This window comes from Falco cherrug, chromosome 3 (assembly GCF_023634085.1).
Source record: "Falco cherrug isolate bFalChe1 chromosome 3, bFalChe1.pri, whole genome shotgun sequence".
Lineage (NCBI taxonomy): Eukaryota > Metazoa > Chordata > Aves > Falconiformes > Falconidae > Falco > Falco cherrug.
The window spans coordinates 72,021,387-72,040,185 of NC_073699.1; the positions used below are offsets into that span (position 1 = coordinate 72,021,387).

The 18,799-nt window shown below is 35.3% G+C and overlaps 1 protein-coding gene across 6 annotated transcripts in view; it reads right to left on the minus strand.

Moving 5' to 3' along the window:
* Positions 1-18,799, minus strand: part of LOC114014381 (uncharacterized) — a 23,234-nt gene continuing 4,435 nt past the window's right edge. For 3 of the 6 annotated variants that reach the window (XM_055703701.1, XM_055703700.1, XM_027797861.2), the window contains exons 5-17: positions 18,446-18,505; positions 17,945-18,025; positions 16,642-16,778; positions 15,799-15,921; positions 14,133-14,175; positions 12,912-13,025; positions 11,971-12,112; positions 10,335-10,380; positions 9,957-10,016; positions 7,790-7,897; positions 6,042-6,138; positions 4,868-5,068; positions 1-1,734 (exon numbers count right to left, since the gene is read on the minus strand). In XM_055703701.1, coding sequence (XP_055559676.1) covers positions 1,655-1,734; positions 4,868-5,068; positions 6,042-6,138; positions 7,790-7,897; positions 9,957-10,016; positions 10,335-10,380; positions 11,971-12,112; positions 12,912-13,025; positions 14,133-14,175; positions 15,799-15,921; positions 16,642-16,778; positions 17,945-18,025; positions 18,446-18,505 — 1,292 coding nt within the window. In that variant the 3' untranslated portion in view covers positions 1-1,654. Of the gene's footprint in view, positions 1,735-3,769; positions 3,893-4,867; positions 5,069-6,041; positions 6,139-7,789; positions 7,898-9,956; positions 10,017-10,334; positions 10,381-11,970; positions 12,113-12,911; positions 13,026-14,132; positions 14,176-15,798; positions 15,922-16,641; positions 16,779-17,944; positions 18,026-18,445; positions 18,506-18,799 lie in introns of all 6 variants that reach the window. The other 3 variants (XR_008731199.1, XR_003557836.2, XM_027797869.2) reach the window with 3 other exon arrangements.

Sequence of the window (18,799 nt, forward strand, 5' to 3'; positions counted from 1 at the left end):
TTTCAACTTAATTTTAACTTTATTTCCACTAGGAATGATTCCATAGCAAAAGGAGAAAGAAGCTGCCCCAGAGATGGCCTTTCCCAACAGCTGAACATTCTTATTTTATTATTTTAATTCACAGAATGTTCTGTACTTGGAAAATAAACAAAAGACGTTTCTATTTTTATTTTCTGTATTACAGGAAAAGAATTCAAAAGTTTTGTATCAACTAAAAGATGTTTTTACTGATCATCTTCATTAAGCAGGCATTAACATTGTCCTTATTATAGTGTAAATGAGCTGTAAGAGGTCTGGTTCCATCTCTGCTTCCAACAAGAACATATTTAGAGGCATTGTAGAAATTCTTCACAATTTCTTTAAAGCAGCTTTTTGTGGTTTCATTTCTTTAATTGTCAGTGAACTGTTTTCATTCCTGTGTCTGTTCATGGAACAAAACCAACCAATTTTCTTGCTGCCTTCTTTGATATCTTATTTTTATGATATCTTGCATTCCATGATAAGAAGATGTGAAACCATCAGGATGAGGATTCTCAATTCCATCCAGATCTCAAAAAAAAAGTTAACATTAAAAGGTTCATTTACCATCTGGCCCCAGTATGTCTATATTATACCAGCATTTGACTGCAAAGCTGAAGAGCTTTAATTAGAACCACCGAATGCTACCCAATGTCACAAGCAGAAAGCAAATTTTAATTATACAAGTTAAAAAAAAATTACTTTTCCCCATGCACACTTAATTTGTAACCATCCAAAACATTCTTCATTATCCTACAAAAGTAGTAGTCATTAATGTCAAGACCTTTACATTCAGTCAAAAACACTACTACTATAGATGGAAAAAAAGTTCACGTTAAAAGAGCCTGAATTGAAGGACAGTATAAGTCAGCTTTCATTTAATTCTCATACTGGTGGGATAAGAGAAGACAACAGATACTTTCACTACCACATCAGTGCCTCTTATCTGCAGTTCTGTTAGTTCTCTTGGAACATATCCCTGAATTTGCAGGCACAGCCAACTTCTGTTGACTTTGCTAAGGCTTCCAATTACGGAAGCTCCCGTAGCTGGCTATAATCCAGGTACTCCTCAGCTCAGAACTAGACTGACAGCACTGACTTTTGATTATTATTTTTAACCTTTACTCAAAAAAAAAAAATATATATATATATATATATATATATATATATATATATATGGGTCATTATCCTTATATGGGAGAGGATTTTTGATTACAAAATCTTTTGAGTCAGGCCCAGCAGCCCAGGGAAGAACTTCTGAGTATTTATTGTAGGATGAATTTGTACTGCTGATTGCAGTAGTTCATTCTGCTGATAACTCTTTGGAAAAGAACCAACAATAAGAAAAGATTAGACTGTCAACGTATCGTATTTAATGATACTGAGAAAAACTGTTACCTGTTTTAAAAGTATATTTTAACATGGAAAGAGAGAACATGAGCTTTACAACCTTTCCACAATATAGAAATTTAAGCTATACTAAGAAATAAATAACAACCTCAAAGCCAAGTTATTAATTTAAAATAATATCGTACAAAATTTGAACATAGCAAAATCAGCTACATTGACTTCATACTGAGTAAAACAACAAAGTGACAGGAAGTGAACATTGCTATATTAACTATCAACTACCACGTCACTGTGTGCTGCCATTGCTTGGTCTTCTCAGAGTTCCACTTTCAGTCAGGATCCTTATAACATTTGGAATATCAATTCCTTAAAGGCAAACACACAAACAAACAAAAACAGAAAATAAGTGGGTTTATGAAAAAATGCATTTAAAAGCACAATTGAAACATTTAGATGCTGACATGAGTTTGGATCTTTTCGTATTAAATGAAAAATACCATAACTTTTAACAGTCAGAATGCGCCCAGAAACTATCACTACATATTGCCATGAACAGCTGTACTGGTCCAGTTAACGGGTGTGTTTTGCCTTTCTACTCATCTCCGACTTTGAAAGATCTGCAGCTGATAATTAGAAAAGCGTGACCAGAAGTGCTTGATTTTACCACTGTAATGATAAGACAAGTGTTCTCTTCCGAACACAAGCAAGAAGGCCACGTTGCTTTGACGAAAATAATGCCCATGGCTTTGGGAGGGGGAAAGGAGAAGTAGAAGAAATGCAGTGGTAATAAACATTTAGCACCCATAACCATATGCTAAGGTAAGGGTAAGAGCAGAGCAAGCATGCCTGCTGCTTGGTGGGGTGTGGAAATACTGTGTTCTCCCCATCTCAGATCATCTTCAGCTCAGGAAACTTTCCAAGTCTGATATGGTGAACTTTAGTAGTCCTCTTCCAAACACTTGCCCAGTCTGGCCCAGACAGCAAAGACAAGGACACACACATTTTTGTATCCACAGTATCCCTTTTGCTAGGAGCTCCTTAGATCATCCACCTGATACTGCATGAAGAACCAACTCTTTTTGTCCACATTGGAGTCCCACACTACTCCAAGTTTATGTCTCAAAAGAGACAGGAAATAACAGAATCCTGTCTGTCATCTCCATCCACTCATGATTTCACAGATCTGTTACATTATCTCTGTCATCTCCAGGCTAAAAAGTTGTAGCTTTCTATTGCTTCTTGTATGGAAGATATGCCCTTACTCTGTGGCCTTTTCTAAATCTTTTGCAGCAATAAAGCCCCTTATCTGAAATAAGGGAAACAGAATTTATGCCCTATGCCAGATACAGGCAAAGCATGAATTCATGCAATAGCAAAATGATGACTCACACCTTTATTTCCATTCTTTTCTTAATTTCTTGTATTTGACATATTCTTCTGACTGATAAGTTGATATTTCCACTGATCTGATTAGGAGCTTTTGAAATTCATCAGTCAACCAACACTTAACTGTTCTGACTCTTGAGAAAATTTTGCCATCCAGATACTCATCCCTTTTCCAGGTCATGTGTGAAGACACAAAATAGCACAGGCTCAGAGCTCTCTGCTAGAACTTCTCTTCATTGTAAAAAGTAATTGCCTATTTTCTGTTTATTATTTAAACAATGCAAGCATTTCCCTCTTTTCCCACAGCCAGTTAGTTTCCTTACAAGCCCAGATTAGAGTACCTATCAAAAACTTCTTGGAATTCCAAACAGACTGTATGAACCAGATCACCTTTATCTGACTCCTTTGCTGATACCTTTCAAATAACTACAGAAAGTCTGTAAGGAAGGTTTTCTTATAAAAAAAAATGTATTCATATTCCCCACCAACCACTTTAAGCAGATTTCATTTTTCCAGGTGTCTACTAATTCCTACTTTGTTTTCCTAAGCAGTTTTTATTCACCTGTCCAATAGAAGCTGGCAGTTTCAAAGATCACCTGGAACCCTGTACTAGTTCTGGCTGGGATGGAGTTAATTTTCTTTATAGCGGCTTGTATGGGCCCATGTTTTGGATTTGTGGCCAAAACAGTGCTGATAAAACACCAGTGTTTTGGCTGTTGCCAAAGGATGCTTGCACAGTGGCAAGGCTTTCTCCGTTTCCTACTCTGCACCCCCACAGTGATTAGGCTGGGAATAGGAAAAAGATAGGAGGGGATACAGCTGGGACAACTGACCCAGCCTGGCCAAAGGGATATTCCATACATCATGTTCAGCAATAAAAACTGGGGAGGCAAGGGGGTGGGGTTGGCTTCCAAGGTGTTTGTCAGAGACTGGCTGGGCATCAGCCTGCTTGTGGGAAGCACTGAGTGATTGTCTTTGCATGACTTGTTCCCCCCAAACCTTTCTCTTCACTTACTAAACTGTTGTTATCACGACCCACAAGTTTTCTCACTTTTGTTCTTCCTATTCTCTTCCCTGTCCAGCTGCAGGGGGGGTGGGGGGCAGTGAACAAACACCTGTGTTCAACACACAACAAAACCTTAAAAAAAAAAAAAAAAAAGAGAGAGAGAGAGAGAGAGAGAGAGGAATATACATGAAAAAGAACCACATTTGCCACCCACAAGTTTTCAGGTTCCAAAGGAAGCTTTATGGGAGAAATCACTACCATCAGTAACTTCACAATTTTGGTCTTGAGGTCCCTAGGACCAGGTGATATTCATGGAAGAGTTATAACAGTTTGTTAATTTCATGGTTTTGTCAGTTTGTTCCAGAACTGAGTTGTGTGCACACACACACACGCCCAAAGAGAGGTTATAGCACTGATTCTAGCAGTTCCTTCCACAGTGAGTATTCAAGCAGAGAATATCTTAAGCTTCTCCACAATGTACTCATCTTCAGCATTCTTTTTTTACTCTGATGATCCTAAACTCACTCTGAGAAGCTTAAACATGTACACAGGAAGCTTCTGAAGAAAGGGCAGCAGTTGACTGAAGATGTGGGAAGGTTTAGTAGCTGAAACCTATTAGACCCTTGTAAGCAAAAGAAAGGCTACTTGTCTCTGATTCATTATTATTTCTGTGTTACTGTGCAAGTACGGTTCCTTCAGGAATCAATAAGTAAAAATTTCTTTGCTGTTGCCATTCCCAAAACCAGTGTTTCACCAGTTATATCACAGACAAGAGTCCACTTTTTTCCAGTAACAATATGCTTGATTTTAGATTACTGCCTCTCACCATGTAAGTGTTACTATGCACAATGAGAAAATAATTTTTAAAATTCTGCGATTATTAACACCTTTGTGGGAAGGCAGCTACTTTGAATTACCATTTCTAAACTGGATCCTGCAAGTTAAAGGACCAAAAAAAAAAGGTCTCTTTAGCTCTCCTTAATACCTCAAAGTTCTTTGACCCATATAGTTATTAATATTTCACAGAGCTAACAAAATTATGTTATATTTTTATATATGTGTTTGTGTGTATGTGTATGTGTGTCTATGCATGTATATGTGAATTACCTCTGAAAGCTGGATTTGCTGCTGCTATTTTGTGTAGAGTAGCAGTAACTTCCTCAACATTCATATTTCTTACACTGTTCAAAAATTCAGTAGTGATGTTGTTCTCATATGCTGTTTCCAAAGAGCCAGTTGAAAAGTTTTGGGGCTCATCGTCTTCATTTATTGATAAGGAGTGCTTAGCTGATCGGCTGCTTGAATAATCTTAAAGAAAAGAAATAGTATTTTTCAGTAACAGAAGATTCTGAAAGATTTCTCTTATTTCTCTAAATAGGGCTTTTCAAAACAAGCATTTCCAGTTTGGCACAGCAGCATTGCTGCTAAGGTTCACATCTGGCTTTGCTACATTTTCATACAACTAAGAGTCAGGAATGCTTTCCATTTACAGAAAATTCTGGAGAAACAAGAGTGGGAGGTGGGTGAAAGCTATTTCCATTATGCTCACAAAAAGTCTCCTGTATTATAAGTCACTGCATTTTTTTTTATTAGCATTGTATTAATTGAGGTTTCCAAAGCTAAAGTTTCTATAAAAAAAGAAAATTGACCCCACACAAAAAAATAAAAAAGCATACAAAATAGCTCCACTAGTATTCTGCATATCTTGCCTCTCCAAACATATGATTTTACTTCCTACGCTTGAGAAAAATAACGATTTGTTTATATCAAGAAGGGAATGACCTCAAAGGAATCCAAGATTTTTTGAAAAAATTAGTCAGAGGTACTGAGGCCAAGTAGCTGGTATTAAACAGAACTATCCATCCTATACAACATAATTTTGTTCAAATAATATCTTGATTTGACTAGACCTGCACTAAGCCTCTTCTCCATCAAGAAGGGAAAGAAATGGGAGGGGGTTGGGGTGCGGGGAAGCCAGAGTTAAACTTTGAAAGCCTCCTTAGAAACAGTTGCCTCTAGACAGAGGAAAGTCACAGTCGGTACTAATTAAATTTCTCCTCAAATGCTACAGTTAAACAGGATGAATGTTTTTGAATAGTTTGCCATTTCTAACATTTGTAGAGGATGGAAAAAACCCAAAACTACTAATTCACGCTGCTTGACCCTGCCTTTATTCTGCTCTTAAGCTGTGTTTTTCAAGAAAAAAAAAAAGCTTACTAAAATTTATGCAAGGTTCAGTGTTAAGATTAAAGCACATTCAAGATTGCAAAGCTAACATTACCAGTATCAGAGTCACTAATATCTGCCGAAGTCAAGTCAGACTGTTCTGTGGAATATTCCAATGCTGCTTCTCCATTATATTCAGTATCTAAGAGGTCCTACAAGTTTCAAAAAAATTGTGTTCAGATTTTCATCAAGACAACCTCTTGAAATGATGAATTTGTACATTTTTAATGGTCACAAACCAAATAGAAGACCAGTATTTCTGCTACAAAATCTGAAAAAACAAGTATTTATTTGAAGATTAGGCAGCTGGTAATGAACTTCTATGTACACATTGCTCACAGTATCTCTACATCTGAAAAAGCAATATATTTGGCCAAGAAGAGATAAAGCCTAATTCTCAACCTGTCAGGTCTAAAAAAGGAAGCGTTTTACTCTCAGAACAATAGTTAGTTAATATATTACCAGTTGAAAGATCACAGTTTTGAGTACTATAAAACCCTAATGTGGCAAAACATTTTCTTTTTTCTACAACTAGTAGGTCAGAAGTTACTTCAGTTAGAACTTGTTTTGTAACGTGTCAGATTTTACCCTTTGTCAATGAATAAAACAACAAAATCCTGTATGGAAAAAACAGCAGGAATAAGGTGAAAGTAAGCTTAATGAGGAAGTAAAAAGCAGTAAATTATTCATAAGAGCTATAGGCATGGAATTTATCATTGATAAGTACTGCCTTTGGGGCAGAAAGAAAATAACAGAGGGAAGACGGAATATGGGGAACAAAGATAAACTTTATTCTAAAAATTAAGAAAGGCTTTTGAAGACAAGAGAAAAAACCAACACTAAACTTTTTTTTCTTGAAGCATCACCTCTGTGATTCTCTCCAGTTGTTGGCTGGTACTTATCCTCATTTGGCATTTTCCACTTAAGCTCACCCTTTAAATAAAGTTAAGTAGCTGTAGCAGTAGGAGTAGCTGTTGTGGCAAATGAGAAGTCTGTTCAACACGTAACAATTCTGCAAGAAACACTGGGAGGGATAAGGAATACTGTTTCCTATGGCAAAGATGTCGAATGGATGACCAAGAGGAAAGTTCCTACCTATCTGTTGATAACAGAGGAATGAACTAAAAGTCATTCCAAGGATGGAAACTGTGGAGATTATGGTATAATGGAACACAAACTGGAGGTATAGGAAATGCAAGTGGCAACCACAACAGCTTCAAAGAAGTACTCGGAACACCTCCATACTATGCCTATGTGAAGTCAGTCAAAAGTAATAGCAGAGAGGGGAAAAACTGGGTTTCTAATAGTGGAGGAAGAAAAAGACCTCAAAGGGAACACTCCAAAGAGTAGGACCAAAAGTTGTGTAAAAGAAAATTAGTGTCAGTAATGCTTAATTGCATGGTGAGTGAAGTGAAAGCTGGGAATGGAAATGCAATACAGAATGGAAATGCAACACAAAAGAAGAAGAGAAAAGCTTAAGTTAGAATTGAACAGGGGCAAAAAGAGCAGAAAAACACAGATGTAACAAAAAGCATGGAAAATAAGAGACAAGATAATGTTTAGCTTCTATTAGAAAGAAGAAAAAAAAAGAAAGCACCTTTGAACACAGAAAGTATTGAGACTCCTCACCAGAAAAGCTGGAAGTTTATTCTATCATCACTACAAAAAGTGAAGTATTTAATGGGCAAAACTTACAATATAGTCTTCGCAGATGTTTTGTTTAAACTATATGTAACAATAAAATTGCATAATCACAGGAATCTACAGATCTATAGAACAAAACCAAAACAAAATCCACATTACTTTGTTTGATACAGCCTGCTGACGATATTCCACCAGTGCATCTGTAAGAGTCTGTGTAACTTTCAGGATAAATGAGGCATCATCTTCATTCAGTATCTCAAAATTTTGCTAGAAAAAAAAAAACCACAACCAAAACATTAAAAAATTGCCTCTAAAAGATTGAAGTATCAACATGTTCAAACAAAACCTGCAGGAACTTCCATGTCTCTATCCTTCTGTCAGACGTGGCTGAAGTTACAAAGCAAATACAGTTTTTACTTTTAATCCCATTAATTGGTGTAAGAAGGTGGAATGGAAGAGGATCCTAACAGAAGGAAGCTGCAGCTACATGATACAGTCCTTTGAAGAGGAAGAACCCAAGAATATGCCTGGAAATAGATATAGCAAAATGCTTTTTCTTAAGTATTTTGATCTCTTCCCAAGACACTTGCATACAAATGAATGTGTACAACCTCCCTGATGCAATATAGTCATAAGCTATGTATCCAAAAAATAGCAAAAATCCAGAACACTACTGAAATTAAAAATATATGCTGCCTTGACTTATACTAATCTTCTTCTTCCCAAAAAGCCTAAGGAAAAGTCTTCAAAACTTTGAAGCTCTAGTAGGGGAACAAGTTCTAGCACCAACAGCCCTCCCAGAGTGTGCTACCTGCATCATCCTGTACTAATAAAGTTCTGCTGAAAACATTTCCACTGGGCACAATGTAACAACTGCAGGTCTGTCCTAACAATTCAAAGTATTCTGGCATAGAAACAAACACTTCTAAGCACTCCAGACGATGACAAACAGTAATAAAAACCAGCATAACAGGGATTATATTATATTTTTAACACTAACAGTGTTTGCCTCTCCTGGTTTGCATATGTTCTAGTTAAAGATCTTGTCAAAAAATCAGCTGGGAAAAAATTAAGCTTTAGCAAGGAGATCTTATCAGGTAATAAACAAAATACAATTATTTTAATGACAAAGCTGAACATACTGATTTTCACAACTAAATAAGTATGTATCATGGATAGCTGTTGAACAACTGGAATTATTCCATTATATGAACAGGAGCTCCAAAAAGATACTTGTGAAATTACTTTCCACTACACAAGAAATCTCAGAATCCAACAATAGAAACACATCATGCAGCTTTTCAAAAAATGACTGTAAATGCCAATATTAAACAGTTTTTGAACTTTCCAAAACAGAACATTGTTCCAAACACATTCCCAACAGTCCTCTTTTCCAAACACATTCCAAATAGTCCTCTTTTGTTCTTGGAGACAATAACACCAAGCCAGAGGACGTCTCAAAACAAATTCAAGCTTCATTAGCAAGGAGCAATCTTTAAACCTAATAACTCCCTATTAAAAAGGGGAAAAAAGATTTTATGATAGTCAATGATGTTTAAATTAACATGCAGTAGCTGAGTCACAACAACTATCACTAAAGATTTTTGTACAGTTTGTCACAATAACCATTTCTGTATGCAAGACCAAGACCACAAATGTTGTTAATACATCTAACTAGCAACTGCTAGCTTTCCCCTCCTATTGATTGTATCTCTGCTGTGAATGTGTACATAAGACATATTTTCAACAACTGGGTAGACTCAGGTGTTTTGTCACATACTTTACAAAGGGAACAGGTAGGTTTCTTTTAGTTTATGATTTTGGGGGGGGTGTTGTGTTCAAGTATACAACTTGTATTTTATTTCTTAAAAATTGCTTCTTTCCTTTCCACATATCTCAGATATTTTTCTCCATTCTACTTCCTTCCATTAGTGAATTACATCTTTCCAAACTCCTCATTTGGCAATCATAGACCAATTATAAAAGAAAAAAAAATTTAAAACAGTCATTTTACTTAAGCATGTAGTTTAGGAGTAGAGTTAAGCTATAGCTGAGAAAAATGTGCTCATTTTAAGTGCAAGTCATTTTACTGATAGTAAACCAGCACTTTAGCAAAAATCCTGTCTAGAAACTTTAGAATGAATACATAAATTATAAATTCAGTGATATTTATTTTATTCTGAATCCTGCCTTCTGACAAAACACATTAAATTATCAGACTGCCTACATTTTGGCTTCTGCTACTTTCTACATTTTAAGCTTAGTAATTCTGTGATTATTTTTTTTCCCAAAAAAATTACTTTGCAAGGTAAGAATCAACACTCACCAAATAACTCAACAGTTGTTCTTGACTAGTAAATTCTTCAGAATTTGCTGTAAATTCTTGCTGTTTCATATAGAAAAAAAAAAGTCCACAGATCTATCATGTGCAGTAATTATAACTAAAATTAAACAGTAATTATGGTTATTCTAGATTGTAATTAAACTATGTGTGCTTATATGAAACGTGTACATGTGTTTTCATGACAAAGTAGGAAAAAACCTAGTTCTTAATAAATTTGCTTAGCAACTTGTAGCTAATTTACTATCAATAATATTATCAATATGAATAAGCAAAAGCAAACACCATTGCCAATCATATATTAAAGTAATTATTTCCTCAACTATTTGTAAACTGGAAACACATTAATGGAAAAACATTCACCTCAACTTCCTTCTTTTCTTCCTGCGATTGTTTATTGGTCTCACACCTTAAGATAGAATAAATAAATAAATAAAACAGTATACAGTTGGTTGATCTCTCAAAAATGTGTAGCTAGTCAATAACTGATAATCAGTTTCAATTCCTGACACAATACTCGTACAGTAGTTCTGAAACACCCTGAAAGGTCACATTATTTTCTTGCAGAAATCCCAGTGGTCCCAGGTATCACTGTAAAAAAATTTTATGAGGTTTTTTCAGTCCGAGTAGCTAGTACGTAAGTTCTAAAACCCAGAAAAAAGAATGAAACATCATTTGACTGCTTGCTGTCAACGAGAATCTGATCTTATTCCTTTTAAGAAACTATATATTGAGTTCACATCTCTCAGAAGTCTCACAAAAATAAACAGTAAAGGAGCAAGCTGAAGTCCTAATTTAGTAACCAACTTCCAAACCAATCTCTTGCTGAAACACCTGGCTGCTCATAGTTACCCAGGATCTATCTAACAACTGGATTAAAAGAACAACATTAAGTGCTTTTCCAAAAGATACTGTTCTTTAAACTTGAAGTACAGGACAGCACAATGAGGATCAGTGTCAGGGAGAAACAGACAGCAGCATTTCCAGGTGTGGATAACTGAGCTTGATTTAGTTCCCTATTTTTGATGTTTTCATGATCTAGTTCAATCTCCAGATTAAGAACTGTTACAGGTATTTGAAAGCCAGACAAATGAACACAAAGATTCATAAACCTGGACTTGAATCTGGTTTCAATGAATCCTTTTCCTTAATGGTTGTCCCATAGACAGGCAGAATTCCTACAAAAAGATTTCAGAAACAAGAAAATTTCTCCTTTTACTTGATAACAGTAAACAAGCAAAAGATATTAGCTCTCCATGTCTGGGAAAGAGTACCAGCTTAAGAAACATTCCAAGAGAATGTCATTAGAGCAAACCAAAGAACTAATTGTTGGAACAAAAGTCTTATGTTTGGGTTCACGCATGTATGTCCCTTACTGAATGCTTTCCTGTAGTTCCTGGTGTAGCACAAAGACGACTGATGTTGGGAGATGTCCCCCTCACACAAAGGCTGATAGTTCAAACTAACTGACAATACTGTTATTAATAAAGACGTTTACAAACAGCAAGCATGGTTTCACCATTTTGGAACCACACACAATACTACTAATTGTTCCTCCATGAAATCTCTTTGTAAAGATGAACCCCAATTGTTACAGCTATTTACTGATTATATTTTCCTTCTAAAATCAGTTCATATACCATTCTAATTATCCAACACGAACCCATAACAGAGGGGTTTTTAAATGATAAGAGAATGTTATTTTTGAATTTGTAATACATGAGGGTTATGCTTTAAGGATAACACAGCTAAATATAAAAACTAGATGCATCTAGAGCAAAATCTGAGGTCACTTTACATATGCCAGATTTTCTGTTGATGAGAGAAGTTTACAGCTGAGCATGATTTCATAAGACAAGCATTTTACTATTATAGCATGCCTTTCTTCCTCACAGCATACACTATGCAAATCCAATACAGACAGTTATAATCTACAAAAATTTCCTTTGAGTAAATTTAAAGGGTTTTGGGGGTGGTGGATTTTTTTTGTTTGTTTTACTTTTCTGAGTTGTTGCCTTTGCTGCCTTCTTCAGTCTTGTTGCCTTTGCTGCTTTCAATAGCCTCATTAGGTTCAATCTTCTCATCTGGCTTTGTCTGCTCTTTCTGAATTTTCTCCTGCTCCTCTTGAACCTTCTTTTCATCTAAAACAATAAAACCAGTATATTTAGTAATGGTTTCCCAGTATTTTGATTTAAAAGTATTCCTTGCTTAGAATTTTTTGAAAGATAATGTCAATAAAACCTGAAGGTGTAAGAAAGGTATCTTATGAAGAAATAAAATAAAAACCGGACCTAAAAATCTAAGATTTGGTTCAGCCATGAAGCACAAGTTTAGATTTCTGATCAGAAATACCCTGAATGAGAACAATTATAATGCCCCTAGACTGAAACCTAATCTCACCTTTGACATTAAGTCTACAACCAAGCAGTAACTTCTTATGTTTCTTCACTTACACGGTGTTCACTTATTTTTGTATTTAATTGTTGGTTTCTTCCCAATAAAATAAGCATTAGTCAAATATTTTACCTGTCATTAAAAAAAATATCTATTCAATCTATTTCCTTTTTATTCTTCTTGTGCTATGAACAGTTTGGCATGCAGCTATTCCTTTTTTTTCCTGACACCAAAGAACAGTTTATATGGCCAAAAAGAGTCTATGCCCCTTCTCCCAAAAATATGCATAGTAAAAGTTTCTAATTATGAAACTTGTCTTGTTTCTGCTCTGAATTATCCAGCGACATTAAGTAAAACTGGGTATTTTTTTTTGTAAACACTGGGATTATTCTTTCCTTTGCCACAGATCCCAAACCCATTCAGATATGGCACAAATTCACCCTCTATAGAAGAACATAACTATAGAAGCCATAAACAGGCAAATACAGAGTAAAAAAGTGAAAACTTAAAAAAAAAATAATTGAAAAAAAATTATTCTTCTCTTACCTTGAATAAGGTCTGGCATTTTTCCATCCTTATTTTTACAGTCTTCTTCATTATTAAGTGATGTATCCATATGCTGAACTTTAGCTTTTGAAGGGCTGTCATCTGCATTAGGATCTAAATAAACATGCTTGAAATGTAGCACAATGGACTTATCTTGACAGAGACGGGTTCTACAACTGCACTTCAATTTCAACTAGCTCTGTTTCTGTGCGCTACTAGTTACAAACATTCAGAGGAATTTTATAAGCATTATTATGTGACAGCATATTCAATGTGAAATACAAATCAGTAACGAAGTTTTAAATATTTTATAGCCTGGTTATAACTACATAAAAAATTTCTTAACAGATGTAAGTATTATAAATATAGTAGAATGCCACACAGCTATGCACAAAATTAGACACATTAATCAATAGGTTGCAGTCAAGAAAGCTAATCTGAATAGGATTCAATTTATTTCAAAACACTTTCCTAGTTTCAGAATGGCTATCTTTACTCTTCAGAGTGTGACACTGCTCATCTAGATTATTATAAAAATAATCTTCCCTTTAATTCTGAGGAGCTATTTTAAGACACCATTTACATACTAATAATATACATTAAAATTAAGTACATTAGTTTTAATTCAAATCTTTATTTTTCACACAGATCTGAGAATAAGGATGTCTCATAGCAATTTTTAGCCATTTCCTGTAGTGGCATGCAATTGTACCATCTGTCTATCTGGATGACATTGTACTACAAAAAGTTTTGAAAGACTGAACTGAGCGGAAAAGTCTCACAGATACCATGTTTCTACAATTTTATGAATATCAATGGCTAGTAAAACAGAAAGTTTTCTTCCACAAGTAAAAGCGACAGCTGTGCTTTAAGAATCCTGTCTGGCTTTCTGGACTGCAAATTAAATATTGGTATGGAGCTACAACTTGCTCCTTTTGCCCATAGGGAAAGGATCCTGGGAAGCAAGAGGGACTGGGATGGAAAGAGGGAGAGAGAACAAAGCTATATAAAACAGTGCTCTCTAGTTATGTTTTCCACGGAAGAACTTGTTCATCCATCAAATTTTCAATATAAACCTTACAAAATGCAACTTAGAATGTAAACACACGCTACAATTACTGACCAAACCTTTCAATTTGCCCTTAAAACAAGCTGATTTAGATAAAAGGGAGTTTACCCAAATTTTAACTATACAATTTACATCCCACTGAGCACACGTACATTCTTGCCATCTCCTCCTCATTACTGGAGCATCTGTAACAACCTAAAAATAAAACCCATTAATGTTAGATATTTTGTGTATAAAATCATTCCACAGGTATTTCATCAGAGTTAAACATTTATTTTTGTAAGGATATATGATCCGTAGTGTAAATCACTGAATGGATATTCAAAAAGTCAGTAAGTCAGTTACCTGGACACTTATTTGCTACAATGAATTTTTGCTAGAGCTTAAACAGACACACACACACAAACAAACAAATAAAAAAGCCCCAAATATCTGGTTTCAGAAAATACAGCAGTAAAACCAAATCAGGTTACGCGTACTCTGTTTAGAAGTTCCCAAAATCAAGGATGGATTTGCTGTGGATGTAGCGCAACTTCCTAGAAAAACAAAACTGTCTACAAAATATAGATGGAATTAATTATTTCTGTATCCATGATCTAAAACATACAATCTTGAGCCAAGAAGAAATTTGAATTAAGTAGGTCAAAAGACAAAGTTGCTGCCAATAGTCAGTTTTGATTTTCTTTTTAAGCAGAAGTTTAAAAATGAAGGCTATGCAGACAGACTGAATTTGATAATCTGAAATCTCTCCGTTCTACAGCATTTGTTCTAGAGGAAAGACTTGATCTTCCAATATTACCATACTTTCTTTTTAATCAAAAGGAGTAGGATCAGTACAGGCTCTCATCCTTGAGCCTAGCTGCAATAGTATCACACAGAAAGAAAAATAGATCTTTTTTTCAGATGGGCACAACATAGCAAGCTTAAACACAGTAATATTGTGAACCCCACTTTGAAATCAGACACATCCTATGCACATTACACAGCATTAGCAAGAGATCTTGCCAAGAAACATTGCTTAACAAGCAGGATGTTGGCAGATGTTTAAATTGATGGAGAAAATTAATTTAATATATACTATAAAGAACACTAAGCACCTAAGTAAGCTTGTCATGAATCAGTGCTAAGGTACATCTTAAGAAGAAACTTCGCCAATGTCCTGCCCTGATGAAGGTGGTAAACATTTCTAAATACTGTTGCAATGTAAGCATCCACAGAAAACAATATGAAGATATCTTAATAAGGACATGCTTCTAAGGGTGCAGCCCCCCAAGAATTTAAGCTTACGGTGTTCGTGTGACCCCATGGCATTGTTGATAACATCACACTTCTCACACTTCCCTCTGTACTACCAGAATTTTTACCTTGCTCCTCTGAGAATTGCCAGAAGTTGCTAACAAAGCAGAAACCAATTCAGAAAAGTCATAAAGGTATTTTCCTAGCAACAATGAAACAAGTTATTTTATACCTATCCACCCCAGCTGTGAACTGATTAAATATTAATATAGATATTTTGTGTTATTTGTGCACTCGAGTCATGGTTCTGTAGACTCAGGTAGCATGAGTATTCTTTTAAATAAGAGAAATACTTGTGATGTGTTGTGACAGTTGTTGTCACTTGTGTTGTGACAGGAGTGAGCAACAGGAGATCATGTCCAGAATAATCCTAGAAGAATTGTTAAGATGACAAAAAGCATTTGTAATAAAGGTTTAAAAGCAAGATTATCCTACCATCGAAAGCAGACTTTCCCACAATAACAGAAATTACTTTGGTTTTTTAATAAATATAAAACTTCTTGAATTCTTAGAGACATGTACCTTTATTTGTTTTCTTCCTTCTTTCTTCTCAATTGTTAATGCAACTTGCCTAACTTTTCTGTTCAGTTCAGAGCCTTTACCCTTAACTTCATCAGATTCTGCTATCTCAGGATAATGTTGTTTCTAGAAAATAAGGAAACACAAATCCTGAAGTCACACTTTATCCTACACAACTCATTCCAGATCTAGCACAGCTAATAACCGTGGAGGATACATCAACTTTTACATATACCTAGGAGAACTTATTAAAATGACTCTGCATAGAATCATGGAATACTTTAGCGGACCAAAGCCAAATCTTCTGCTCAAAACAGGGTTAACATTGAACACTGAATTGGTTGCACAGAGCTTTGTCCGCTTGGGTCTTAAAAACCTCTGAACAGGGAGGTTCCCCTACCTCTCCGGGCAACCTGCTCCAATGCTTGACTGCCCTCACAGTGAAAAACTTTTTTTTGTCAAGTAGGAATTGTTTGAATTTATGTTCCTGCCAAGTATATCCATTGAAGGCCTAATTCTGCCTTATTAATAGCCTCCCCAGAGGTATTGACTTCCAGTCAATTCTAGCTGCAGATTTCATTATTGGCATTACTAGTCAACCAAAACAGAATAAACTAAAAACTTAAGTGTCAGCAATGGGCAGGTGTACACCTCATTGATGAGAAGAATTTTAAATCCATTTATCACAGTTGCACAGGTGTAATACAAACACACACATTGTCACAAAAGCTTATCTAACCCCTTAATTTTATTTTTTTAAATTGTAATATGACTAGAAAGTTCTCTACTTAAATCATTACATTAAAAAAAAACCCAAAACCATCAAACCAACCTGTAAAAACTTACCAGATATGCCAGTCTATGCTTGGAACCACAAACATGCATGAACATATTACTCAATCCTGTTTTACAGTGGCACAGTTGACATTCATAGAGAAAAGGGAAATTGTCTTTTGATCTGTATTCAATTATATAGTTAAGTCCTGTATTGATAACAAAAAAGTTAGGAAATCTGATGTTTGCTGAAACAAATAATCAGTGCTAGTTTCAAAAGAGACATTAAAGGAAATTATTACTACTGTATGCCAAACACATGAACCAAGGTTTTTACAACCATCAGCTATTTTATCTTTTAGACATCTAGACTTCTTCAACACCAAAAGTACAAAACTTAATTTTTTTTAAGATGCCTTATGTTTACCACATAGGGCTTGACAATTAAAAAAAAAAAATCTAAAAAAATAATAGCAACAATTCTTTTGTAACTATTTAGAAGGGAATGTGTGGAGTGGCTGGAAGACAACGGACATATTATGAGCAATCCAGACCAAGTAACTTTGTTGTAATAGCCGGGCAAGCAGGCTGAAGCTGTAACAAGCTGCAGGTGTTGTTAAGGACGTATGCCAAGGCCAAGGGAGACAAAGAAACTGTGTATTCACAGAGAGATAAGAGAGTTGGACAGAAAGATGAGAAAAAGTAGGATGTCTGCACAAGGGGGGATCAGTGTGTGGGTGCCACACCAGGACCAATCATAGGGGAGGTAGAAACATGTGAACGAGTAGTTTTAACCTGTCATCTTTTACATAACAAAGCGTGTGTAGCATGTGTATTTTTAGCTGGGGGTATAAATTGGTGTGAGTCTATTAATAGCACCAGTAGAGTATAAATTGCTGTGTATCCCTTAATAAAGTGGCACTAACTTGATCACATTGATTGTATAAGTTGTGTCCGAGCCTTCTGCATCAACAGGAAAGTATTTTAATATATGCCCCTGCTGTTATTTTTCCTGTCCACTCCACTCTCCCTTCCCTCTGCAGAATGGGCAGTTTAACTGCAAAGAATAGTAAGGATCATCTATGTCAAAGTTTGTTTCTGTCATATCACCTTACAATGTTTCTAGAGAATATTCTCAACATGAGGTATCTACCCTAATCAAAAATATTCCAGGCCAAATCCAATGATTTTGTCACTGAGATCAGTCACTTTCATACCATGCTATACCATACTATTGGGTACTCATTTTAAACATTCTAAGATTTTATTATACATTACCTAATTTCATTTTTTTTAAAAGAAAAAAAAAATCAAACAATACTCTTTAAAGGTAAACATCACACAAGCAAACAATTACAGTATTAAAAGCCCTCACCAAGTGCAGGTTCTGAATCTTTACACATATTAAGCTGTTCTTCCAAGGTCTGTCCATGAAACCTCTCTGGCTCAGTTTGCACTGTAAGATAAAAATCAATTTTGTGTGATCCCATATCATCTATCTATCAATCAGTCCTTGTGGTCTCAAGTCATGTCACAAAACCTTCCAAAATGAAACAAACACCTGTGTCTAACCTTTGGCCTAGAGAAAATATGCTGTGAAATTCACATTCAAGTGAATCCCTGCTTATACATGGCCCCACATCACAAATTAAGTCAGTTATTGAGAAGCATTATCCCCCCCCAATCCTATTTTCACTCTTCTTATAGCATTTTGTTTGCATATATTATTGTTTAATAACAACACATTACCGCAGATGGAAGCCACAATGAACAGAAATTAATTCCCAATGACTTGCTAAGGTCTAGACATACTTGTATCACTGTATCTCAAAGTATTTTATTTCTTCCACTTTTTTTTTGCATTAAATATTCTTACCATAATCAGGAAGTTTTACAGGTGTTTTCACTTGCTCCCCTGAGCCACTTGCTGTTTTAACTAAATAAAAAACAAACCAGAAATGAAAATAAAATTCTAAGCACAAAACCAAATTTGGCATGATAATGAATTTTTTTAAAGAAAACTCTTTGAGCTTTTGTTGACATGAGAAAAATAAGCTATGTTTAGTTTTGAATAGACTGTCAGATTTTTTAGTGAAAATGGACAAAAACCTTTACACCAAACAATAACAAAGGTATTTAATGTCAGGCAATTCAATAAAGCAGGCAGAGAGGAAGACCAGCCAAGCCACTAGTTAGCACACAACATGGGTTCAAACACACATCACAAAAT